Raw genomic sequence first — 27637 nt, 5'->3', positions numbered from 1 at the left:
GGAGAATAAGAAAAAACGACCCCCACAACAACAGTCGGGATTCTTCTTCTCTCATATATGCTGCAGACTTTCTCCCTCACTCATTTGTTGGTTGTCATGTATGGATCCTGGACGGACTTAAAGTCAACCCGAAATGTCGTTTAATTATCTTTCTAGAAAATCTAGGCCACTCGATATTTCCTACATATTCTAGCACAAGTCATGCCAAAATTCATGGAAAAATCCGGCATGACCTTTGCTAAAAAAGGACATATCGAGCGCCTGAAATTGGCCGGAACGGAAATTAATCAACACTCCAGCAAAACATAGGCCACTCGGAGGTGTTACCTGCAAACATGGCCGGCCACATGGGCCAGACGCCGACAGGAGAGACCGGCGTTGAACAGCCGACCTTGGAGAGGGGAGGGGGCGACCCTGTTTTCTTGGAGGCGAAGGCACCTCTGCATGGGCCGACTGCCGGCGCGTCGGCAATCGGCCTGAGGCGCCGCTGGTGCCGGCGTCTGGCGGTGAACTGATGGTGGGCCGACTCCCGTGGCCCATTCTCCGATGCGCTAGCATTTGGGGAAGGCGGTCTCAGCGCCGCGACCATTGGAGGTTAGGGCCGCCAGCTCGTCGACCCCTGACACCGAGGCCACCAGTGCCGCCCCGCCAGGTTGGACGTCTGGGGGCAGCATAGGTTTGTTGAACGTAGTCGTGCAAGACGTCCAGGCCCAGTTCAACGCCCAAGGCGCCGCCCTGCAGCAATATATGCAGGAGTTTTTGGCAACGCCAGCAGCCATCCGGGTAGGTTTCTTGCTTTTTGTTTTTGTTCCTTGCAATCTATCGCGGGGGCGCGCCAGCGCACCCACTGGGTGTAGTCCCTGAGTTCCGGGTCGGCTGCTGAGCAAGCGGCTCGGAACTTCAAGTTAGTTCCGAGTGCTGACTTGTCTTTTCCTTTTGTTGCTTTCATTGCAGTATTATCACAACGTCCGCGTGGTGGCCTACAACTCTGAAGACCCGGAGAGGGCCAAGCAGACCGCCGGCCTCAACCAGAGCCAGAGTGAGTGCTCTATCTTTTTACTCGCGAGGGCGCGTCAGTGCACCCGCTGGGTGTAGCCCTTGAAGACGCTGGCCGACTACTGAGCAATCGGGCAGGATCTCCCATCAACTACTCATTTTTTTGGTACTAATCTTTTCCTTTGTCTTTGCAGAAGCCGCCGAAGATTTGCGGAAACGCCGGGGTGAGGTTGAGTCCGAGCTCCATACCAAGGAGCTGGAGCACATCCAGGAGGCCAAGGAGTGCGACCGCCTGACAAAGGAGCTGGCGGACCAGGCAGAGCGACACAAGGCGGAACTCCATAAGTTGAAGGAGAGCGAAGCCAACCTCCAGGCCGAGTTCCATACTCATCATTCGAACTGGACTGAGAAGGAGAAGGCCTTGTCCGACGGCTACGGCGAGATCGAGGATATGATCGATGGTGAGTTGTTTTTTCCTTTTGTTCAGTCGCCGACTGTTGTATGAGCCAGCTTCCGGGTTCTGACTTCTTTTTTCTTATGCAGAGTTCTTTCCCGGTCAAGCCCTCGCCGTCAGCGAGGCCATCGAGGCACGCCACAACGAGCGAAGAAGGGCTGGTGCAAAAATCGCGCCCAACGTGCCCCAGACTCTCAGCGAGCAGCTTCTCGCCATCCAGGCGCGCCTGTAGCCGGCTCATCAGATGCTCCGCTGCCTGCATTGCGTCGGGGCTTAGGTGCTGACCGCCCTCTGGCAGGATGCCTAGATCCACGCACCCCCAGTCGGACTGCCAACTGGCTGGAGAAAGCATTCGGCTGCTTTGAGGCTTGGAAGGGCGCCGCGGCTCGGGCAGGCGCCAAGACGGCGTTGGAGTTTGTCAAGGCATGGTATCCATGCCTGGATCTGTCCCAGCTGGCCACCTTTCGGCAGGAGGCTGTGCCGGAGTTGGCGGCGGTGAGCAGGGCGCTCACTCAACGCGTCGCGGCGATCGCCGAGTATGCCAACACCACAATCTTCATCCCTGAGCTGGACGAGGAAGGAACCGAAGTGTCGCCCAACTGGTTCGGGCTGAACCCGGAGTATGGGGACGACTCGGCGTAGGAGATCACCTCCAGCGATGAGGGGGAGGACGAAGAATATGAGGACGATGAAGATAACGCGCCGGATGATGGAGAAGACGGCTGGCCTCAGCCCGACCAAGTTTCAACCAACGAGCCACGTGTCAGCGACCCGACTGCTGCTGGTGCCGACCATGCTGAGACCCACCAGTATGCCGCTCCACCACCCGGTGCCTCAGCCTCTGCCGACCCGTCAGATCCGCCTGCCGCACCTCTGGCCTAGGCGGCCAACTTATCTTTATCTCTTGTTCTTGTAATCTTTTGAACAAGTATGTTAAATTCACGCAATTCAAACCGCTGGGGGTGTATTCAAACTCTCTTGTATGCTGGCCAAGGGCCTTTTGCTTATGTAAATTAATTTATTAGCACAAGTGTGTGCTTTGTCGGGTTCCACTTTTACCTTGCTTTTCTCTTCTGTTTTGGCTTTTTCCTTTGCTGTCTTCCTTTGGCTGCTGGACAGCCGCTCTGCGGTCTGTGGCTGGGTCAGGGACTTAGCAGTTTTTAGGATAGACAAGTACTTTGGCTGCCTAGAACGTAGCAATTCAAGTGAGAAGCTGGTCGGCCGGCTGCTTAGCAGACGAACGGTGAGGCAAGGAGCCAACTTGTCCTATGCTGATGTTATTTCCTTAGTCATTTTTCATGTGGACACCATTTCCCGCCTTTAGCTCTTGCCGTCCGGATAGTCGCTCTGCGAGCTGCGCCTTGTGGCAAGAGAGGGCTTAGATGTCAGCACACTACTTGTCTGACTGCGGGTATTATCAACATAGGACAAGGCGGCAAGCCCCCGGGCCGACTGGTCGGACCCGGTGCCAGGCGGAAGAAAAGAATAACACATTCATAAGAATAATCTTATCATATAGATAAAAAGGGTAGCCCCGAGTGCTCCCCGAGGGACCCGATGTCTTTGCTCTTAATACAAAAGGTAGTGTGGTACATACTGCATTAACTGTAAAATCTTCGGAGGAGATTTACATTCCATGGGCGCTCCGTCTCCTTGCCGGAATCGTCCCTCTTGCGCGCCCTAGGCTTCTGCGCGTCGATGAGGTAGTAGGAGTCGTTGCCCAAGGCTTTGCTGATGACAAAAGGTCCCTTTCATGGGGCCGAGAGCTTGTGCTGGCCGGCTATTCGCTGGATCAGTCGGAGCACAAGGTCCCCTTCTTCGAAGGATCGAGGCCTGACCTTTCGCTGGTAGCCGGTGGACTGGCTGAGTGCTAGCAGCCGACCTTCTTCGAGCAAGTCGACGTCATCTTCTCGTGCTTCCTTCGCCTCTGCCTCCATGTAGATGGTGACGCGAGGTGAGTCAAACTTGATGTCAGCTAGGATGATGGCCTCGGCCCCATACACGAGGACGAAAGGAGTGAAGCCTATTGCTTTGTTCGATGTGGTCCAGAGACTCCAAAGGACGGCTGACAGCTCGTCGATCCAGCAGCCGGCCGAACGCTCCAGCGGCTCGACCAGTCGGGGCTTGATGCCAGACAAGATGAGGCCGTTCGCTCGTTCAACCTAGCCATTTGAATGCGGATAGGCAGCAGACGCTAAGTCCAGTTGGATGCCCTGCGTCATGCAGAAACGGGCTAAGGCTCCTTTGGCAAAATTTGTGCCGTTGTCGGTGATGATGTTGTGTGGTACAACATACCAGAAAGTGATGTCTGCGATGAAAGTCACAGCAGTTGGACCACTCAGCTTCCTGATTGGCTTTGCTTCAATCCACTTGGTAAACTTATCCACGGTGACAAGCAGATGGGTCATGCCGACGCGTGCTGTCTTGAATGGGCCCACCAAGTCCAACCCCCAGACAACGAAAGGCCAAGTGAGGGGGATGGTCTTGAGCGCAGAAGCCAGCAGGTGTTGCTTGGAACTGAAACATTGGCATCGTTGCACTTCTTGACCAAGTCCTTGGCGTCATCCAGAGCAGCCGGCCAGAAGAAACCGTGGCAGAAAGCTTTGGCGACAAGGGATCTGGAGGCCGCGTGGTGGTCGCACTCGCCTTGATGAATATATTTGAGGATTGCTCTACCCTTCTCTGGCTCTACCCAGCGTTGGAACACGCCAATCACACTGCGACTGACAAGCTCTCTGTTTACTATTGTTTATGCTGCTGCCCTGCGTTGCACCTACCGGGCAAAAATTTCGTTGATTGGTAGCTCTCCATTCACTAGGAAGTTGAGGACGGGCTGCGCCCATGATGAACCTTCAATCACTGTCATCACGGCCGCTGGTAGGACGGCGGTTGTGTTAGGAGGCGAGAGGTTGGAGCCGGTTGCCGCTTTCTGCGTTGTTAAAGTCCTCGGGCTGCCTACTGTAGCCCATGGGCTGGGTTCTGAAGTCCCTGGGCAAGGTGCGACTGCTGCAATCCCCGAGCCATTTGCCGAAGTCCCCGGGCCACCTGCTGCAGTCCCCGGGCCGGGTTCTGAAGTCCCCAGGCCGGGTGCGACTGCTGTAGTCCCCGCACCGCCTGCCGAAGTCCCCAGGTCGTCTGTTGCAGCTCCCGAGCCAGATCCGATTCTTCCGGGAGCAGCCGGAACAAAGATGGACTCTCATTCCGGTTAAGGCTTGATAGACGGCTTGCGAAGGCACTGGTGGGAGACGTCGGCTGGTATTGCTTGCCGGGTGGAGCCGATCCATGCCAGTGCATCTGCTTGCTCGTTGTCGGCCCATGGCACGTGAAGGAACTCGCACCCGTCAAAATATCTGTAGATCTGCTGGACGAGGAAGCGGTAGCTCGCCATGTTTGCATCCTTGGCGTCCCAGTCGCCAGACGACTGCTGGACCACCAAGTCCAAGTCGCCATAGCAGAGTACTTAGGGGATGCCAATTTCTTTGGCCAGTTGGAGCCCGTGGACCAACGTAGTCAAAGTCGGGATTCAGGTTCGTATCGGTTTTCCTCAGACAGAGTCGAGTCGTAAGATCGAGTCATGGAATCGAGGATTCTACTAGATTTACTCAAATAAGATATTTTGTATGCACACAAGAAATTTATATGGGTTCTATAGAGTTTTGACACTAAATAAGGAGCGAAGAACATACACATAAATGCTAGTTGTATTCCACTTCTTTTATGGCTAACCTACCATGTAGCTCGCATGTATGAAACATATATGAGAGGGAAATATATAGAACATCTAAACCTTCAATGCATGAAATTTACTAATGTTCTTTTTAGAGTGCGGGAATAGTCGATCACTTGTTAAACCTTGAAGGGTCTTGCTCTCCTTCTCCGATCAATCTTGAAGCATCCTCCTTTTCACGCCAATTCCATATGTCGATAAGCCTGATCCTCAATTTCGATCTAGGGTATCTGAGAGCTGGATCAAAGGTGTCTGCGACCGAGTGTTTGGACTTGGGAGGGGAATAAAGGTCCATGAGATATATGAAAAGGGGTTTGGATGATGGCATATTATTTTTCTACATCTAAACAAATGGCTTAAATAAGTTAGTAGAATCGGATGTAGTCCATAGCATAGTCGGGATTGTATAGTTTTGTAGAGGATTCTATGATTTGAATCGTGACTCAACATGGATTCTACCTGATCCGGATTCATAGTAGGATTTAGATCGACATGCTTCCATAGGGTCGTGAAGTCGTAGGATTCCAGCAGTCGAATCGGGATTCTGACTACCTTGCCATGGATGAGTGCCTCATACTCGGCCACATTGTTGGAGGCGGCAAAGTGAATTTGTAGTGTGTACTTGAGCTTGTCGCCTTTGGGAGAGGTGAGGATGATGCTGGCTCCAAGACCGGTGCGCATCTTCGAGCCGTCAAAGTGCATCCGCCAATGAGTGGAGTCCGGCATTGACGGCGGGTACTGGGTCTTGGCCCAGTCGACGAGGAAGTCGGTCAGCGCTTGGGACTTGATGGCGGTGCGGGGACGGTAAAGGATGGTGTAGGGAGCCAGCTCAATGGCCCACTTTGCCACCCGGCCTGATGCATATCTGTTTCCTATGATCTTAGCAAGCAGGGCGGTGCAGATGACCGTGATGGAGTGCTCCTGGAAATTTTGCTTGAGCTTCTTCTTGGAAAAGTACACGCCGTAGCACATCTTCTGGTAATGGGAGTAATTCTGCTTGGAGGCGGACAGTACTTCACTCAGGAAGTAAACGGGCCTCTGGACCGGCTATGCTCTTCCGTCTTCTAGGCGTTCAACGACGATGACTGTGCTGACCACTCGGCTAGTGGCGGCAATGTAGAGGAGCATTGGCTCCTTAGCAGCCGGAGCCGCTAGGACAGGTGGTGTGGTCGACATCTTCTTGAGTTCGAGGAAAGCTTCGTCCGCCTTGTCGTTCCACTCAAAGCAAGTTGTTTTCTTCATTAACAGGTACAGGGGCAAGGCCTTCTCACCCAACCGACTAATGAAGCTGCTGAGAGATGCCAAGCACCCGGTGAACTTCTGGACGTACCGCAGCTGGGTAGGTCTTTGCATCTGCTCAATGGCCTTGATCTTCACGGGGTTACACTCAAAGCCGCGTTCTGAAACAAGGAAACCAAGGAGCTGGCCAGCTAGGACTCCAAAGACACACTTCTCCGGGTTAAGCTTGATTTGAAAATGGCCCAGATTGTCAAAAGTCTCATTGAGATCATCCAGGAGGGTGCCATGCTTCTCCGTCTTCACCACAATATTGTCTACATAGAAGTGGGCATTTCTGCCGAGTTGCTTGAGGAGGCACTTCTCCATGCAACGCTGAAACGTGGCACTGACATTTCTCAAGCCGAATGTCATGGTTAGGTAGTAGAAGGCTCAGAATGGTGTGATGAAGGCAGTCTTCAGCCGATCGGCCGGGTTCAGCTTGATCTGGTGGTAACCGGAGTAGGCATCCAAAAAACTCAACAGCTCGCATTCGGGTGTGGAGTCAATCACTTGGTCTATCCGAGCTCGCATCCACCAAGATGGCCGCCCTCGAGCAGTCGAGCAGCGGGGCGATCGTCCACCTCCCCCGCGCATGGAGAGGCGCGCCTCCCCGCTGGCTATTGAGCATCGGACTCTCGGAGACCGGCTAGGACCCCATGAAGGAGTCAAAGAAAATGACGCCTTCCATCCGAATGGTGTGATGAAGGCAGTCTTCAGCCGATGGGTCGGGTTTAGCTTGATCTGGTGGTAACTGGAGTAGGCATCCAAAAAACTCAACAGCTTGCATCCGGCTGTGCAGTCAATCACTTGGTCTATCCGGTGCACCTTACCCACGGTGGGTGCTAAATGTCGGGGATGTGTAGCGACATATGCCAGGGGGTGGCTAATCATGGAGAGGTACAAGAGTACGTTGCTGGGCTCTAGAAGCGGGAGTGAGTGAGACCGCATGCGCATGCGAATCTTACCCAGGTTCGGGGCTCTCCGTGGAGATAACACCCCTAGTCCTGCTCCGTGGGATCTCCGCATGATGACTATGATCAAATAGAGGAGCTACAAGTTGCTCCTTGAGCTGTTTTGCTAGAGGAGGAAGAAGAACAAGGCTAGCCCTACTCATCTCTCTACATTGGTGTGTGTGATCTCTAAGGTCTGAACCCTTTGCATGGGGAAGCCTGGGGGGTTTATATAGGCCTACCCCCTAGGGGTACAATGGAAATCTGGCTGGGTGTAGGACCCAACCGTCAGTGTCTCTAGACGCCGGCTTCTTGGCCGGCTGCTGGGGCCCGGCGCTCGGTGGGTCCCACCGGCTATTGTGTAGTCGGCCGACAGGCCGCGCCCACCGCTTGCGGGTTTGATTGATCGCTTTGTACTATAGCCTTTCTACTGATGATGGATGCTTTGCCAGGGGAAGTGTGGCTAAAGTACCGCCGCCTGGTGGGCGTTCACCGTAGACACTCCCCGTCTCTTCTAGTCAATGGCGCGCGGACTTTGAGGGTGGGAGGGGCCACCTGCTAGGAGGCGGCCTGCCCCCGTTGCCACCTGCTGGGGATTCGTCGCCTTCTAGGGCTCGCCGACAGGTAGGGCCGCCGACAGGTAGTAGGTAATGTCACGACTTGTGTGTCTATAGTACCCCGCCGGTTGAGGGGTATCCGCTGGGTACGCCCGTATTGTAGCCGCGCTCAACCCTAGATTCGGGGGTGGCAGGTCACATTGTAGCCACGCCTCTTCCCGTCATAGTTATGTGGGTGCAAACATTGAGGACATGAGGGGCCGCCTACTAGAGGCTGGCCATCTCGCATCCACCTTCTGGTATCTTGCCGCCTTCTAGCAGCTGGCCTCCTAGACCAGCCGTCCCAAAAAGCCGACCGTCCCGTCCAGGAGGTGTGAGGGGCGCGGCTAGCCCCGATGTCTTGAAATTCCATAGGGAGCCGGGAGGCTACCCGTGGTCATTTAGTCCGAGAGGTCCAGATCTGAATAACACATTATGTTGAAGTTGTTAAACAGCAAGTTAAAGTGCACCTAGATGATCTACATGTCTTTCTAGTCAAGTTACATATAAGGTTCATTTAATTCGGAGCTACGGCCTAGAGGATATGAGCAAAACAAGTTAAACATGGCATTGATGCAAATACAAGCAAAACACAATCACAAGCACTCCAAAACATGGATTCAACATCGCATGATGAAACAACATGCAAAACCAAGCAAGTTTCATGTAGAGCATGCTCCAAATGGAGCCACCGATCAACACATACACTCAATACAAATTTCAGACATAATCTGACCAAAACAGCAACTAAGCACTTTGCAATCAAGGAAACAACATGGTACAGGAAACATATGGACACAAACTTGATATGCACTCAAAGTACATATTGCATGCTTCAATTATCATCAAGTTTCAGGTTCATAGGCATCAATACTAATCCAACATGATCAATGCAAAAGGCAACTTAACAACACAGATTATGATAGTGAAAAACAGCGCATGCATGTGAGCAGAAATAACATGTTGACATATTGGAGGCATGAAACAATGAGGCTACAGTGCAAGAACATGAAAAGCAAAAGCATGGCATTAAAGTACATGTTAAACATGGCAAAACATGATTACTAAGAATCTCCATATAACCACTAGAATAATGGCAATCATCAAGACAAGGTTGCAAGTCATAACAGATTCTCAGACTTAGGGAAAAACAGAGTAAGGCTGAAAATAGAGTCATGATGCATACTTTGAGGCAACAAAAGTATATGCTACAGGAACATTTCATGGCATCAAAGGGCATGGCTAGCACGTATAGGTAGAGCACTACAAAACATGATCATTGATCTGCTGCTAGAAACCACTAGAATATGCTCAAAACATCATGGCAAGAATGCAAACGATAACAGATTCACAGACTTGGTGGAATTTGCTAGACATGGCAGACACAGCGACAAGTAGACATTTTTGCAAGCTTGGTTTACTCAACATAAAGTGTATCATGGCTAGTGAATGTAACCAACGGCAAGAAGGCATAGTTGTGCAGCTACTCATGGCAAGAACATGGTCATAGGATGCATAGAAAACTAGGTATTCACAAGGCAAAGATGAACTTACTAATAACATGCTGATAGAAACATTATTTAGCAAATTTAGAGCATGGTACTGACAAGGTACAGAAGGCCATAATTGCAAACAAGAGCATGGATGGATAGATCATAACAAGATCTACAAGACATCGTTACTGAGCATCTCCCAAATATGCATGGATTCACTTGTAGCATCAGGTTAACATGGCAACATAATATAGCAGGTTCAGACTTTGCATGCTTGTGCTAGTCACCACAGGGCACATAAATATACATGGATTGCATCACTGAAATCAACAACAACAAGTAGCCTACTTTGCATGCTTGTGCTAGTCACCACAGGGCACATAAATATACATGGATTGCACCACTGTAAAAATGACATGAATACACTCTTAAAACATGTTGACATGATGCTCCAAATATAAACACACAAAATGCTATGAAAAAGACAAATCAGCAAGTCACGACAGTTTCCAGCAGATTGTAACATTTAGCACTTTTGCAACGATGATTAAGGTATCAATATGAACAGTAACATACATGCAAGCTACACCAACATGTAGAGCACAGAGAGTAGATGCATTTACATATCAAAAACCATCACAATTGGACATATATGCACAAAGTTATTAGCTCCACAAGAATGCAACATGATGCTGTTTCACAAAAGGACTTAAATCACTAAGTCGAAACCAGCGCTATATAGCTAAAAGATGCACAGGCAGAGTTTTTAACGGGCGCTCACCACGGGCCTGGCCCAGGTTGGAGAGGAAGCAGCAGGCCAGCGCTGCTGGGCCCTCGGGCGCTGGAGCGGCCCACGCGCGGGGTGAGCAGGTCGTCCTCGTGCGCCCGCACAAGTAGGGAGGAGTGGTTCTCCTAGTGACGAATGTGCTGATTTAACTCCTGGATGAAAGCTGCAATGGGCCTATCCTTCCTGGTGCTGATCATCTCCCATTGCTCACCTTGGCGCCCACAAATCTGGTAGATAGTATCCTTGAGATCCTTGTGGTAAACTTCTCCAATACGTCCCATGGTGATGTGGGCTGCCATGCTCTGGCCTAGACTCCAGGTTGGGGTATCAAAGGAAAACTCTATGGGCTCAGTGACTGGCATGTACGTCCTTCCTGGAACTTGAACTTGGATCCTCCAGCGTTCCTCTTCTGGTAAAGTGGCGTTGTAGGTCTCGGTGAAGCTTGGTATTCCAATGTTCAGGTGCCTAGTGACTTCCTTCAAGTGTCATCCAAAAGGTGTATCTTCATCCGGTTGAGCAAACTTGTTCCTTGCATCCGCCATCCTAAAGAGTAGAAAAGGGAGAGGAGTCAGAAATGAGAAGAGAGTAGTGATCTAGGGTTTTAGCTTAGTGGTCGTGTCCTACAGTCAACGTGTGCTCTGATACCATCTTGTAGCGACCAGACCTCAAACAGTCTGATCTATGTGCATCAGTGTCATCCCTGGATCGGTAATGCTGACACGCACAGTACTTGAGGATTTATAACAGAGTAGAAGTCACACATTTATTACATCAAATGTCTCAAAAGAGAACCTATTACAATAAATATGGCTTAAGGCCATCTAAAACGATAACAGCTGAAGGCTTGGAAGATAAAGTGAGTCCATCAACTCTAACGGCATCACTAAGTGAAAGACAACGACCTATGGCTCCTTACTCGTCGTCTGAAAAGTCTACAACATGAACGTTGCAGCCCAAAATGGGTCAGCACATGGAGTATGCTGGCAAGGTAACACATAGAGAGTAATGAACAGAATAATTGCTATCACTACATGCATATTTGGCTGGTGGTAAGCTCTATGGTGACTGTTTTGCATAAAGCCAAATTTTCCCTAAAACAAAGGAATAAATTTTATTTAACTATCATGGTGGTTGTTAAACATTGAGAACGTTCCTCCAACTCAATCCCAATTAATCATCATCATTAAAGCCAATCAAATTATATTAAGAGTGATGAGATCAACATGATAATCCAAGAACCAGATACTCAAGATGTCCATAACCGGGGACACGGCTAACCATGATTAGTTTGTACACTCTGCAGAGGTTTGCGCACTTTTCCCCACAAGACTCGAATACATCCATGGTCAGAGATTAGAGACACAGTCTTTCTGAAGCATTAACTCTCTACTTTGGGTAGACAGTACCACCTACAACCCACTACATCTACTAATCTACCTCTTCAAGAGCTTCATGCAACTTACTCAACTATGCTAGAGCCCATAATAACTTGTGGCTGCACACGGAAGTTTCTAGCATGAATAATCTTATGATCCCTTTGAGCCTGGGTGGCGGGCCGTTGGATGATCACACGGGTCCTCTCGGATATCCTAGGACAACACTGGGTTCTCCAGGTGCCCACAAGCAATCCACCCAGATGTGTATTTAAGTTGCCACCTTAAGTTGAACCATTAATTGATAACTCACACCTGTCATGAATCCAGTCAAACCCAATCCACGTCTACGAGCATAGCATATCAATATAAGCAACGTAGAAGTAACTCCCAAGGTTTGAAAATAAACAGGTGAATAGGTACTACCTCATCTACTTTCCAAAACGCACAATTTAATCAGATCCTAATCATGCAATTTTTTTAGGATTGATCAAATGCAAATAAAACTGGGTAGTAAAAGGGTATGATCAAAGTGTTACTTGCCTTGATGATGATCCATCAAACCTAGAGACTTGTAGTAGCACGCTTCGCACTCTGGGTACTCTATGGCAAACAAACAAGCATACAATAAGCACTCAACTAGAAGCACGGGTAAAACTCAAATAAAATATCTAACCAGAAAGTTCAACTTCAGAACTCCGGTTTGCAAAAAGAATCAAACCAAATGAAGCAACGAAACTCAAACTGCGAAAGAAACAAGATCATTTTACTAATCGAGACTTAAGTCAGATTTTACAGTAGCAAAATCTTGTTCAAGTTGGTTAAACAGAAAGAGGGCTTCGAAACAAAGATCTAGGCGCTTGAATGGCCTGACTCCGATAAACGACCGAAAAGTTATACTAAAATAGAGATTAGGGCAGGAATCGTGATCGAAAATAATCGCGGAAAAACCCTGGAAAAAGAAAATCTGACGAATAGGCTAACGAACGAACGAATCGTGATCGAAAATAATCGCGGAAAAACCTAGAAATAAACGGGCATTCGCTAAATTACTAAACCGACAAAAATAAAACCGATCTAAATAAAAAACTAGGGTTTCGAAAAAAAAACGATCGGTTTTCTGAAGAAAACCGGCGGCGGCGGCAGGCTACCTCAGCGAGGTCCGGCGAGGTCGGCGGCGACTACGGCGGGGTAGCGGCGACGGCGGCGTGGGGATCCGACGGCAGGGTGGCGGACCGGGGCGGCGGTGGCGCTGTGAGGGGGCGAGGGCGACGTAGCAGCGGCGACGCGGCGGCGTGGCGGCGCGGAACTGGCGGCAGCGGGGCGGTTCGGGCGGCACTAGGGTTTCGGGAGGGGTACTGGCAGCTTGGCCCCCCGCGGCTTTAAAGGGCCGGCCGTGCTAGTGTCCCAGGCGGACACGGCCCGGTTAGGTCGGTTGACTTTTTTGAAAAAATTCCTCTCAGAAAAACAAAGAAAAGAAATACTAAACGGACTCCAAAAATCCTGAAGTAAATTATCCCCGTCCTTTAAAAATCTAACGGACAAGGTGAACATTTATTTGGGCCTCTAATGCAATTTTGAAAAACGCATATTTTCCTAATTCAAATAAAATAGCGACAAAACTCCAAATAAAATCTTGTTTGATTTTAATATTAAATCTCCCATATTTCTTTATTTTGGGGAAGTGATTTTATCCCCTCTCTTTTTATTTTCATAAAATAAATATTCGAAGAGAAAATAATTAAAATCAAACGATCCTCTTTTCAAAATTTGAGAAAACTCAAATATGAAAATAATGAAATCCCCAACTCTCTCCGTGGGTCCTTGAGTTGCGTAGAATTTCTAGGATCAAACCAAAATGTAATAAAATATGATATGCAATGATGATCTAATGTATAACATCCCAAATTGAAAATTTGGGATATTACACACTGTTTTTGCATGGAATCCTTATGCTTTCGGTACGTTTGTCTTCCGCCGTAATTATAATTGTTTCATCCACATTGTAGAATTGTATTGAATAATTGTTGATGCAATATTGTGCTGGTACAAGAAGTATATACAAGAGCTAAGCCGCACGTGACCTAGCCTTATTAAAAACTGAGTAGGAGTCATAATCCTTATACAAGTTGTATTCTAACATCCCCCCACAGTGCCAACCGTAGGCTCGACGACGTTGAGACTGAAACTAATGTCTTGAAACGGAGTAGTCGCGAGGCCTTTAGTAAAGATATCAGCAAACTAAGCAGAAGTAGGCACGTAGAGAACGTGAACTTGACCGAGAGCCACCTTCTCTCGAACAAAATGAATGTCAATCTCAATATGCTTGGTGCGACGGTGTTGAGCCGGATTCCCTGACATGTAGACAGCCGAAATATTATCACAGTAAACAATGGTAGCTTGCTCAATAGGATGGTGCAGCTCCGACAGCAACTGGTGCAACCAAACCATATCAGCAACCGCCTGAGCCACAGCACGATACTCAGCTTCAGCAGACGAGCGGGAGACCGTAACCTGCATTTTTTAAGACCAAGAAACCAAATTGTTGCCAAGAAAAACACAAAATACGAATGTGGACCTACGAGTATCTAGACAACCAGCCCAGTCTCCATCAGAGTAAGCTGTCAAGGAGGTGGGAGAGGATTTGTTGATATGAAGACCTAAGTCTAGTGTGCCTTTGAGATACCAAAGAATGCGCTTGACATGATTGTAGTGTGGAATACGAGGATCATGCATGTATAAACAAGCTTGTTGGACAACAAAAGAAATTTCAGGACGAGTGAGAGTGAGATACCGAAGTGCACCGGTAAGACTACGATAAAGAGAAGGATCAGAGAAAGCATCACCGTCGGCAGAGAGTTTGGAACCTGTATCAATAGGGGTACGGGAAGTTTGACAATCAAGCATACCAGCACGAGAAAAAAGATCCAGAGTGTACTGACGTTGAGACAAGAAAAGACTAGAGGAGTCATGGATAACAGGAATACCTAAGAAGTGGTGAAGAAGACCTAAATCTGTCATAGAAAATTCGTGGCGAAGAAGAGAGATAATATGATCTAAAAATTGTTGTGAGGAAGCTGTGAGGATAATATCATCAACATATAAAAGAAGGTAAGCAGTGTTGTTTTTGTGATGAAAGGTGAAGAGTGAAGTGTCAGAACGGGAAGGGGTAAAATCGATGGTTTGAGCATAAGTAGAAACGCGTTGGAACCAGGCACGTGGTGCTTGTTTAAGACCATAAAGATATTTTTGAAGAAGACAAACATGATTAGGATAGGATGAATGTTCGAATCCAAGAGGTTGTTGACAATAGACTGTTTCTTGAAGAGATCCATGAAGAAAAGCATTTTTGACATCTAGTTGATGAATTGGCCAGGAAGAAGAGACGGTGATGCTAAGGACAGTGCGAATACTGCTAGGCTTGACAACTGGGGAGAAAGTCTCATCATAAAAGATGTCGTGTTGCTGAGAGTAACCACAACATACCCATCGAGCCTTATAATGTGCAAGACTCCCATCAGAATTAAATTTATGGCGAAAAACCAATTTGCCTGAAACGATATTTGTATTGGAAGGATGAGGAACTAACTACCACGTGTTATTCATCTTTCATAGCTGCAACCCAATTAGGATCTAGGAGAGCTGATTTGTAAGATTTGGTTAGAGAGGAAGGAGTTAGAGATGCATGAAGATTCAGACGATCTTTTGCACGTAAACAAAACTCGGACTTGGCACGTGTGCGCATGGTATGATTGTTATTCGGAGCTGGAACAGAAATAGCATGAGCAGGAGGGGTGGGGGGAAGATGTGGTGGACGCGTCCGGCGCAGCGAAGGAAGCAGACGCGAGAGATGGCGGTGAAGACTACGGCAGCAGGAGATCTGCCGCGACAGAGTGTAATGGGTTTTCCTCTGCCGGAACAAAGGTGATGACAGAAGTGGTCGCGGAAGGATCTGCTACCGCGGTAGAGGATTCGGCTGGTTTCGCTAGATAGGTTGGCGGGTAAAAGAAGGGAAGATGATTGCGACGAGAGGGACTAGTGGACGTCGTGGGTGAGTTGGGATCTAATTGTTGACGCTCAGAAAATGGAAAATGTTTTCAGCGAATGTTACATGAGGAGACACATGAACACGACCACTAACAAGACCTAGACAATGATAACCCTTGTGCTCATCAGAAAAACCTAGATGGACACACGGGGTAGAGCGCAGGTAAAGTTTATTAGGAGAAGTGGAGTAGGAGTTTGGAAACAAAGACAACCGAAGACGCAAACGTCGGAGTAATTTGGATGATAGAGAAATAAAGAGAAGTAAGTAGTAGTTTGTGGCTTAACTTTGGATGGACGAATATTGAGTAAATATGTGGCCATGTGGAGGGCCTCAGCCCAGAACTTCGGAGGCATAGAATATTTAACAAGCAGAGTGCGAATGATGTCATTAAGAGTATGAAGAGAACTCTCAGCTTTGTTGTGTAAAGGAAAAGTCCAAACATAATGGGTAAAATCATCAAGAATCATGAGATAATACTTAAAACCAGATACACTTTCTATGGGTGATGTCCAGAGATCACAATGAAGTAATTCAAAAGGAAAAGTACTAGAGGATTGAGAGGAACTAAAGGGAAGGCAAACATGTTTGCCCAATTAACATGACTAACACATAGAAGAATTTTGAGAGTCTCTATTACAAGGTATTGAAAATTCAGTAAGAAGTGTGGATAACACATTTTTATTGGGATAGCCGAGACGTTGGTGCCACAGATCAACAGAGGCCACCATAGATGTTGGAGGAGCAGCGACCGGAGCACCATGGAGAGAATATAAATCACCGGAGCTATTGAATCGAGTGATCTCGGCTTTTGGTCGGGTAATCGTTCATAGACAAACCAAAGGGGTCAAACTCAACAGAAACATGATTATCAATGGTGATTTGGCGAACAGGAATCAGATTTTTAATAAGAGCAGGAGCTGCAAGAACATCACGAAGAACAAAGGCTTAATTGGGGATTGGATTTGAGCCTGACCGATACAGTAAATAGAAATAGAAGATCCATCACCGAGAGTAATAGAGGGAAAAGACGAAGGTGTGCAATAAGAAAGAAAATTACTCGATGCAGACATATGACGAGAAGCACCAGAATCGAAAATCCAATCCCTACATGAGTTCCCTTGTGTAGCAAAGTTGTTCATGTCTTGTAGAAAAGTAGCTTGGTCCCAGCTCAGAGTCGAAATAGAGGCCGGTGTAGTCATGGGAGCTTGCGGGTGTGGTGGCGTCGGCAATAGGGCCGGCATCAGCGTAAAGAGAGAGACACCATCATTGTACTGCTACATGTAGGGGGACGATGGAGCGCCATAGGTGGTGCATAGGAGGGAGCAGCGTGGTACGCGGTCGTCGGCTGTCGAGGCGCGAGGACGGGCGCTGCGGTGTGAGCGCGAGCACCGGGCTGCCAGCCACCGGTATAGGCAGGTGGGGCACCATATGGCATAGGGGCGGACTAGGGCATAGGCCATGCCTGGACTAGCCCTGTCCATGGATCAGGAGATGGGCGCAATCCGGGCGGCAGTGGTGGTGCAGTTGATGAAGCCGGGGCGGTGGTGGTGCAGTTGGTGGAGCCAGGGATGGAGTAGGAGCGGTTGCCGTGCGGAACTATGGCAGACTACGGTTTTTGCCACTGTAGTTGGGACTTGGACGCCAGCCGGATGGTTGAGGAGGTGTTGTTGGCTTAGGTGGCGGTGGCGGCATCGACGCAGGCTGGCAAGGAGAAGCAGTGAAGACCTGAGGACGGGAGTCCTTCGTAGTTAGGGCACGATCGACCCAGTGGAGCATCGAGTGAACCTTGACGATGGAGGGATGTGGACACATCATAGGGATGAAGTAGGTCTGCTTCTCAAAACGCTCGCTGAGGCCGACGAGGAGGACGTGATGAGATGCCGATCGTCAATCGGATCACCAAGTTCGCGGAGTTCATCCGCGATCGCTTTGAGGCGTTGGCAGTATATGCCGACTGGTGAATCACCTTGCACCGTATTCCAAAGCTTGATGTGCAGATTATTGGCATGAGTGTCGACGTTGTCCTGGAAGAGCTAACGAAGGGCCGCCCATAGATCGGCGGCGGAGGCACCATCGCAGTGGGCGAGATTGAATATCTCTGTGGAGACTCGAATGTAGATCCACTGAATAATGGCGAGATCATCCTTGACCCATTGCGGATCATGAAGTTGAGGAATAGAGTCGTCGGCAACGTGACAGCGGAGATTGCATCGCGCAAGGTGGATGTCGGTGTCAAAACCGGCGGACCTCGGGTAGGGGGTCCCGAACTGTGCGTCTAGGCCGGATGGTAACAGGAGGCAAGGGACACGAAGTTTTACCCAGGTTCGGGCCCTCTCGATGGAGGTAAAACCCTACGTCCTGCTTGATTAATATTGATGACATGGGTAGTACAAGAGTAGATCTACCACGAGATCGGAGAGGCTAAACCCTAGAAGCTAGCCTATGGTATGATTGTTGTTCTGTATGTTGTCCTACGGACTAAAACCCTCCGGTTTATATAGACATCGGAGAGGGTTAGGGTTACACAAAATCAGTTACAATGGTAGGAGATCTACATATCCGTATCGCCAAGCTTGCCTTCCACGCCAAGGAAAGTCCCTTCCAGACACGGGACGAAGTCTTCAATCTTGTATCTTCATAGTCCATGAGTCCGACTGAAGGTATAGTTCGGCCATCTGGACACCCCCTAATCCAGGACCCCCTCAGTAGCCCATGAACCAGGCTTCAATGACGACGAGTCCGGCGCGCAGATTGTCTTCGGCATTGCAAGGCGGGTTCCTCCTCCAAGTTCTTCATAGAAGATTTTGAACACAAAGATAGTGTCCGGCTCTGCAAACTAAGTTTCCACATATTGCCATAGAGAGAATAATATTTACACAAATCTAATCTGCTGACGTATTCCGTAGTGTGACACACCACGGCCAAGCTTTTATCCAAGTCATTTTATTATCCCACCTCAGCGCGTCATGCGAGGCGGTTTCCTTGGCACGTCTTGTTAAAGCAGAGATCGTGTCCCCTTATTCCGGGATTCTCATCAATACGGGCGTGGGTAACCCAACCGCTTGTAGGACTCCTAGATTATAGGCAAGTCCAAACGGACATGGAGAGGACGCTTGATATTCACCCTCTTTATAAAGGGGACAAGGCTTTTATTTTTCCCTCCCGTGCTCAATCGAACCCTTCCCCCACCTCAAGCTCAAATGCCCGAAGTTCAGGTCAGGTGCTCCGAACCTTCAGTCATGTCCGGATCTAGCCTTCAAGGCCGATGGGTGCCTTCCTCCGTCACCGAAGAAGACATCAAAAAGTTGAGGGAGGCCAGATATCTGACCGCCGAGATTTTGCATCGGCTGCCTCCCCGAGGGCAGGCCATCCCCACCCCTGAACCCAACGAGAACGTCGTGTTCGTCTCCCACTTCCTCCGAGGTCTAGGGCTTGCTCTGGATCCTTTCGTCAGGGGTTTGATGTTTTATTACGGGCTAGACTTCCATGATCTAGCTCCGGACTCCTTTCTTCATATCATGACATTTATTGTCGTGTGTGAGGCCTTCTTCCGGGTTACCCCTCACTTTGGCCTATGGCTCAAGACCTTTGAAGTAAAGCTGAAGATGATCGAGGGGCAACATGCAGCGTGTGGAGGTGCCTCAATACGCAAGATGACGGGAGCTCCATGGCCCGAAGGTTCCATCCCAGAGGTGTCTGAATTGTGGCAACAGGAGTGGTTCTACATCACGGCTCCTAGAAGTGCCAAGTGGGCGGCCGCCCCTGTTTTCCGCTCGAGCCCTCCACCACAACTGATGTCATGGATCAGCAGAGGTCTGAGCTGGGGTCCAGCCAAGGACGTGCCTATACTGCAAAGCCACATTCGAAATCTCTTCAATGGAGATTTTAGTTTGGTTGCGGTAATACAAGTTATGCTGGTTCGTCAAGTCCAGCCTTGCAAACGCCGGCCTCTTCGCCTGTGGGAGTTCAATCCCGAGGGACCGCGTGTCATTCAAAATTTTCTCGGCTTGATGCACGAGGAGATGTACAAGTCATTCTTCGGACCTCATGTGGAGTGTCCAAAAATCACCGAGGACATGGGCCTGAGTAGTAACCGCGCCGCCGGACAGGTAAGGCATCTTCCGGTCGAACATACTATCTCTCCTTTATTACGAAGTTATTTCTGAGAGTTCGCTTTTTGATCAGGACTGGCTAACAAAGGCGAAGTTGATTCGGTGTTCGGCCCCCCTCCCTAAGGGTTTGGAAAATCCGGTATTGGAAATGATGCTCCAGACCGCACCTTGCCCAGAGCCCTTGAAGGAAGATACTGTGGAGGATAATATGGGCGGATGCGGGCCCCCAACACTGCCCATCTTAACCAAGGGAGCGAGCGTCTCCATGAAGGAAGACGACCAGAAGAGGAAAAGGACTGTGCCCGGGGATTCGGAAGCCGAAGCTTCCAAACGGGAGAAGAAGTCTCCCACAGAGGGTCCTACCTTGGGGGGCGTTGTTGCCGCACAAGGTCCGCGGGGGGATCAATTCTCCCGCGAGTCGTAAGTGACCCGAAATACATTAATAGTACAGATATGCCATCTTTTTCTTCTGAGAGAATAACCACCGCATATATTTTTGCAGTTCGGGCCTTAGCCCCTCTCAAATGAGCTCGTCTTCGGGGAATCTTCTTCCAGAGATGATGGAGAGCGAAACGCCTCCTCCAGACTCCTCCGCTCCGGAAGCGGGCAACCCTGAAGTGTCGTCACGGAGGGCCTCTCCTAGTCCGGTGAGGCCGGAAGATAATCCCATTGACCCCCGAAACTCCCAGTGTACGGCTCCCGAAGAGAGCAGACAACAGAGTCCGGCACCGTCTAGTGTGCGATCGAATGTTCTGAGGGAGTTGGTGGGGCGAGCGGCCATCTTAGATGAACACCGTGTGCTCATGAATACAGTGATGGAGAGAATATCGTCCGCCGAAGGCGGATTGCATGAAGCTTTTATGAGTCTACTAACAGGCTTTGAGGTACAGAAAAGAATGTATGATAGTCCTGCACATGCTAGGTGTGCCCTGTGTAGATAGTAGCCCCTGAGACTCTGGTTGTCATCGGAAACGACGACGAATAGAGGATCATATTACCAGGTAATAACCATACTGCCTCTATGTGTAGGTGATGGAAGCTCCGGTGGCTGGTCGGACTAGCGAGTTTGCCCATTTAGAACGGCAGTTGGATGCGGCAGACGCCGACATCGAGCTTGTTAACAAAAGGCTTGACGAGGCACAGGGTAAGTGTCATTATCTGGTAAACGCCACAATAGGAAGAGCAGCATGATGCCAGAATCTTTAATATGTTGTGACTGCAGATGGAGCTGCCACTGTTGAAGCCTTGCGGGCAGAACTTGCCCGAGCCAAGGAACAAGCGAGGTTGGGTAATGCGGCTGCTTTGAAGCCGGCCGAAGAGTTGCAAGCCGAGAAGACCGCGCATGGCGAGAGCCAAGACAAGATGGCCAAGATGGCCATAGAATTAAAAGCCGTTGCCGACCGTTGCTGGGTTCTTGAAAAGGAAAACCAAGCGAAGGCATCGGACCTTGAGAAGGCTGCTGCGACGAAAAAAGACCTCCGCTCTGCTATGAGGGCAAAGAAGGAGGAGCCGCGGGAAGCCGGGGATATTGTAGCTGGGAAATCCTTTATGTTGCGGAGGAAGTTCGGAGATCCACGGTATGCCCCTCTGAATCGGCTGTGGAGTTCGGAGGATGTGTATACGGATTTGGCGGCGAGCGCTGCCGATGCGGCCAAGTACTTCCAGGGTCAGACGGACCGTGATGTAGACCAGCTGTTTTGGAGACAATTCCATTCTCCTGAGCGTCCACTTTCATTGACTGACCAATTAGCCGAATGGGCCGAACTAAATAGGTTGTCCGGACTCTCCATGAGGTCTGTTGTGGATCAGCTATGGCCGGAAATGTCAAAACCGAACAGCTATTTCAGTTTGGTGTAGCAGTTCCTTGACGTGGTGCCGCGCATTAATGCGATTAAGAGGTCGGTGTGCATAGAGGGCGCACGGATGGCCTTTGCCCGTGTTAAGGCATACTGGGCGGAGATGGATGCTACCAATGTTGCATTGCGGGATTCGGCTATAGGTCGAAAGGCTGTTGAGCACTACTTTGAAGAAGTTCTTGAGGGTGCCCGTTTGATAGAGACCCAGTGCTCAAAAGATATTATGTTTGAGTGATATGTAATCTCATTGTAAGCGAAATGCTTTTATAAATTTTTATAAGGCTATTTTTAAACTTTTGCCTGAAAGTAATATGATGCCTCCTGGGCGGCCGTTTATGTATACATGTGTATAACCTGAAAGATTGCAGTCGTCGGCTTCAACCCCCACGCATATAATGCGGAGGTGCTCGCAAAAACACGCGTTCACACTTAACCCAACGTCTTGGTCCTATTAAGGAGGTGATAGCGGAGCGAGCAAGGCAACCGGACTATAATGCTTTAGCACTTTCACTTAGCCATAGGAGTTTGACAGTGGGGCTACTACATAGCCCCTGGTGGCTCCGCACTCTCCCACTTCCGGGGTGCGTACATGCCTGGCCGGAAAATGGCCCTTCGTTAAGGCGGAGGAATTCTAAAATTCCCACAGGTCATCGAGTGGTTGACCAGTCTCACGCTATATCATGACAGTCATTTTTCGGCTTTCTCTACTGAGGTTCTCGTCCGGATGAGCCAGGGCACAATCGCAGTAGTTCTCCTGGTGCTACCTTAGCCGGTAAAGCGGAACGTAAGGCACCAAAACACAGGAGCCGGGCAAACCCAACAATTGACCAAAGACAATGATTCGGAGCTGATGCATATAGGGCCAAACTCGCCACGCCGAACACTCCCTAAGGTATTCGGTCTTTGTGGTATAAACCGGGCCAAAATAATGGCCTTTGTAAGAAGCCCCTTGTGTCCAAGTACGTGCATTGTTCTGGCGTGGCCACATGCCAAGACGTTAGCATCCTTCTCAATGGTGGATATGTATCAACAAGAGACAGTAAAAAAGGTTTACGCGGGGTCTTAATCTAAAAAGAATCCTTGGAGCGGGTCCCTGCTGCACGTGTGCGCCTGTGTCTCCGTTGTGCCGTATCCTGGACGGGTGTAGCACGATGATCGTCTGTAAAAGAGAGGAAGTTAAGTGAAAAAGTTGTCGTGCAAAAAGATAGTTTTTAAAGAAACCATGTATAATTCAAGATGACATAGGGGTGTGACCACTTATCGGTATAAATAGCGGCGCCGGACTTGATTAGTTGTGTCTGAGGTCTTGACGACCTATTTGGATGCTTTCACTGGTTCGGGCGCCTTTAGTGTGCGGCTGCCAAGGCAGCCGCACTCTCTTCGGCCCGCAGAGATCGCTTGATATTTCTGTTCACTGAAATGATGCCACGTGGACCGGGCATCTTGAGTGTGAGGGAGGTGTAGTGTGGTATTGCATTAAAGCGAGTGAAAGCATCGCGTTCGAGCAGTGCTTGGTAGCCACTTTGAAACGGAGCGATGTGGAAGGTTAAATGCTCGTGACGGAAGTTATCGGGGGAGCCGAATATAACCTGTAGTAGCAGGGAGCCCGTACAACGAGCCCCTGGGCCTGGCGTTACTCCTTTAAAGGTAGTATTGCTATGGCGAATTTGTGTTGGGTCTAACCCCATCCCACGGATTGTATCCTGATATATTAAGTTTAGGCTGCTGCCGCCGTCCATCAAGACTCGTGTGAAGTGATATCCGCCAATTACTGGGTCTAATACCAGGGCATCCCATCCTGCGTGTCGGGTACTTGCTGAGTAATCGTGATGGTCGAAAGTGATCGGTTGAGATGACCAGTGGCAGGATTTCATGGTGACAGGCGCTTGGGTATATTTTCCTGGGAGTGCCGCGTTGTTTTTTCCCTTGATTACGTGTAACACGTTTACTGTTTTGACTTCTGGTGGAAATTTCTTTTGTTCCCCCGTGTCTTGCTTAGGGGGCTCATCCTCGTCTGCACTTGGTGTATCCTCCCCCTTGTGTACGGCGTTGAGCTTGTCGGACTGCTTGAAGACCCAACATTCTCTGTGGGTATGATTAGCAGGTTTACCAGGGGTACTATGAATCTGACATACTTGGTCCAGAATTTTGTTGAGGCTGGACAATTCATCCCTGGTGCCTTTAGGGGGCGGCTTTGGACCTGGCCGAGAGCTTTTGAATCCAGCATTTACTGTCGTGCCCTTCGTGCTGTCTTCTTTATTCCGGCGTTTGTTACTGTTGTTGCACCGTGATTTCCCGTTTCCATCTCTAACTTCAGATGTACTAGGGTCGCTGGTGTTGCATCTGGCTAGCCAGCTGTCCTCACCCGCGCAAAAGCGGGTCATGAGGTTTGTTAATGCGGCCATCATTCTCGGCTTATTTTGGCCGAGGTGTCTAGTGAGCCATTCGTCACGGACGCTATGCTTGAAAGCTGCCAAGGCTTCGGCGTCTGGACAGTCCACAATCTGGTTCTTTTTAGTAAGAAACCTGTTCCAAAGCTTTCGGGCTGACTCTTCGGGCTGTTGAGTTATATGACTCAAATCGTCCGCATCCGGAGGTCGGACATAGGTCCCTTGAAAATTTGCCCGAAAGGCGTCTTCAAGCTCTTCCCAACTTCCAATGGAGCTTTCGGGGAGGCCTTTGAGCCAGTGACGAGCTGGTCCTTTGAGCTTGAGGGGTAGGTACTTGATGGCGTGGAGATCATCTCCTCGAGCCATATGGATATGAAGGATGTAGTCCTCAATCCAGACCGCAGGGTCTGTTGTTCCGTCGTATGCCTCTATGTTTACTGGCTTGAATCCCTTTGGAAATTCGTGGTCCAGCACCTCATCGGTGAAACATAGGGGGTGTGCGGCACCCCTGTAGCTGGGTGTACCGCATTGTTCGGATGTTTGCTGTGTTGCATTGTATGCTGGGGCGCGCTTGTGTGGTCCATAGATGGATCTTGTTGCGCCGTCCTTTGGGTGCGAGCCCTCGCATGGGTCGCGTATTGTATTGTGAGCGGTGTTGTATGCCTCTCTGTGTTGGTAGAGGGGTCGTCTATCCGACCAGGTGGCTGCTTTGATATTTGGTTGTGGGGGTTCTGAGGCCTCCTCATCGAATTAAGGTAGCAGCTTCCGCTTTGGGTGGCTCTTGAAGGGGCGATTGTCGCCGTACCTTACTGCAGTGTTGAGTATTTTACTCCATCTGATTTGGAGTGTGTCTTGCGCGGCCTTGAGCCTTTTCTTCTGCTTTTTCAGACTCCTCGCTGTGGCAACAAGACTTTTGTGGGCAGTCTGCTGCTCCGGGTGTCTGTCCGGCGTTATGTCGTCCGGACCATTATCCTTGATAGGATTTGTTTGTTCGGTTTGATTATCCGGATTGCCGTTGTCCGGTAGCGGTTCGCCCTGCTCCAGTGCTGGGTCTGTGTGATCGCTATTTCTGTCGAGGCGGGATTTGGGGCGGCTCTTGCGTCGCCGCTTTGACTGCTTTTCGAGGGAACAAGCCTTCGGTGCGTCCTTCCGCTCCTCGTCGTCATCTTTTGGTGTGTCCACCATGTATATGTCATATGACGAGGTGGCGTTCCAGGGCCCAATAGGCGCTGGTTCTTCATCGTCTCCTTCATCAGCGTCCATACCGTCAATGTCTTCGGAGTCAAAGTCGAGCATGTCGGTTAAATCGTCGACAGTGGCTACAAAGTGGGTGGTGGGTGGGCTTTGAATTTCTTCATCGTCCGCATCCCAATCTCGCTGACCGTAGTCCGGCAAGGGCTTTCCTGATAAAGAGAGAGACTTTAGTGATTTTATAATCTCGCCAAAGGGCGAGTGCTGAAAGATGTCCGCGGCAGTAAACTCCATGATCGGTGCCCAATCGGATTCGATCGGCAGAGGCGCGAATGGTTCGCAGTCTGTAGAGGAGTCCGACTCCTTGGAATCATGAGTCTCGCGGAGTGCGGGGCTGGTGTTCGGCTCGATCGCCGTTAGGATTGCAGCCCTCGAGGCGGCGTCCAACCACCCATCCTCGATCGGCACGGTTGGCTCTGAATTAAGGGTCGAAGCCGATGCGGGTGCGGCCTTCAGGGCACTGTTAGGCGGCAGAGCTAGATCATGCTCGTCATGGCAGTGTGGCGCGTTCGGCAGTGGCTCGAATCCGTCGAAGATCAAGTCCCCACGGATGTCAGCCATGTAGTTTAAACTTCCAAATCTGACCTGACGGCCAGGGGCATAGCTTTCGATCTGCTCCAGATGGCCAAGTGAATTGGCCCACAGTGCAAAGCCACCGAAGACAGAGATCTATCCGGGGAGACAAGTTTCACCCTGGACCACATCACTATCGATGATCGTAGGAGCCATCAAGCCTGACGGTGACGACACAGAGCAACTCTCAATGAAAGCACCAATGTTGGTGTCAAAACCGGCGGATCTCGGGTAGGGGGTCCCGAACTGTGCGTCTAGGCCGGATGGTAACAGGAGGCAAGGGACACGAAGTTTTACCCAGGTTCGGGCCCTCTCGATGGAGGTAAAACCCTACGTCCTGCTTGATTAATATTGATGATATGGGTAGTACAAGAGTAGATCTACTACGAGATCGGAGAGGCTAAACCCTAGAAGCTAGCCTATGGTATGATTGTTGTTCTGTATGTTGTCCTACGGACTAAAACCCTCCGGTTTATATAGACACCGGAGAGGGTTAGGGTTACACAAAGTCGGTTACAATGGTAGGAGATCTACATATCCATATCGCCAAGCTTGCCTTCCACGCCAAGGAAAGTCCCTTCCGGACACGGGACGAAGTCTTCAATCTTGTATCTTCATAGTCCAGGAGTCTGGCTAAAGGTATAGTCCGGCCATCCAGACACCCCCTAATCCAGGACCCCCTCAGTGGACGTCGAAGAGGTGACGCCAATGGTAGTAGTTGTGAGCAGCGAGGTCTAGGGTTACGAGGATGTAGGGGTTAATATCGGATATGGTGTCGGTGAAGGAGATGGAAGGGGGTATTTGTGGAGGTAGAACTAGAGTAGAGGTAGAGGCGAAGGAGGCCATGGCCGCAGCGACCTTGGCGGCAACGATGGCGGTGCACCGCTCGAAGTAGCTTGGTGGAGGGGCTGGCGGGTTAGCCATACCCTAGGATCCAAAGTCTGATATCATGTAGAATTGCATTGAATAATTGTTGACGTAATATTGTGCTGGTACAAGAAGTATATAGAAGAGCTAAGCTGCACCTGACCTTGCCTTATTACAAACCGAGTAGGAGTCATAATCCTAATATAAGTTGTATTCTAACACACATGCATGCGGGTTAGCTAGTTTTCCTTTACTAATTAACATTCTTGTGTTTCCAATGTCCTATGAACATTCCACCACCTATACTTGAAAAAAAATTATAAACAAGGGGGAGATGACAATGATGATGATCACGAGCATGAGGAGCCATATACTCAGTGGTGCCTGGCAACATATTCCAATGGATCACCTCTTCTTGTCTGTATACATGGCACCTCTGATGTTACTAAGGAAGAAGGTGTTGTCTCCCATGGTCGCATTCTCCGGACCTATTCCAACATCCGTTGCAGGGTATTCGGGATGGATAGTATTGTGCTAGCGCCAACACCTTCTCCCTGGTTTAGTATTGATACTCTTGGATGAAACTCGCACTTCCTTGGACAAAACTATCAAATCATGGTGAAAGGCGATCCAGCTGCTGTTGACACAACGTTACGACCATTTATGAGAAGAAACTGTATCTATACCTCGAACATTGTTATGCTTCCCTATGGTGGCTATCACAATATGGATCATGAAATAGGCCGCTTCATCCTAGATGATCCGTCCTGCGTTGGTCTCGAGATTGACAGTAGCTGGCCCTTCCGAGACAAACTCTTCTAGTTCAAAGCAAGTGTTTCCAACAACGAGGAGTGGTTGAGATGAAGTTCATTTCATTGCTTGTTAT

General features: G+C 49.5%; 1 protein-coding gene across 1 annotated transcript; it reads right to left on the bottom strand.

Moving 5' to 3' along the window:
• Positions 1-3051: 3051 nt before the first annotated feature.
• On the bottom strand, positions 3052-4838 carry LOC147975466 (uncharacterized). The gene is made up of 3 exons (XM_087520437.1): positions 4737-4838; positions 3289-3612; positions 3052-3198 (listed from the first exon to the last, which is right to left on the bottom strand). Exons 1-3 carry the CDS (start codon positions 4836-4838, stop codon positions 3052-3054), a joined length of 573 nt encoding a protein of 190 aa, XP_087376563.1.
• Between the last annotated feature and the right edge of the window lie 22799 nt (positions 4839-27637).

The sequence above is a fragment of the Triticum urartu genome, chromosome 4A (assembly GCF_056163025.1).
Source record: "Triticum urartu cultivar PI428250 chromosome 4A, HENAU_Tu73, whole genome shotgun sequence".
NCBI classification, from domain to species: domain Eukaryota; kingdom Viridiplantae; phylum Streptophyta; class Magnoliopsida; order Poales; family Poaceae; genus Triticum; species Triticum urartu.
The sequence above is the reverse complement of the archived record's forward strand: the minus strand, read 5'-3'. Positions and strand labels throughout refer to the sequence as shown.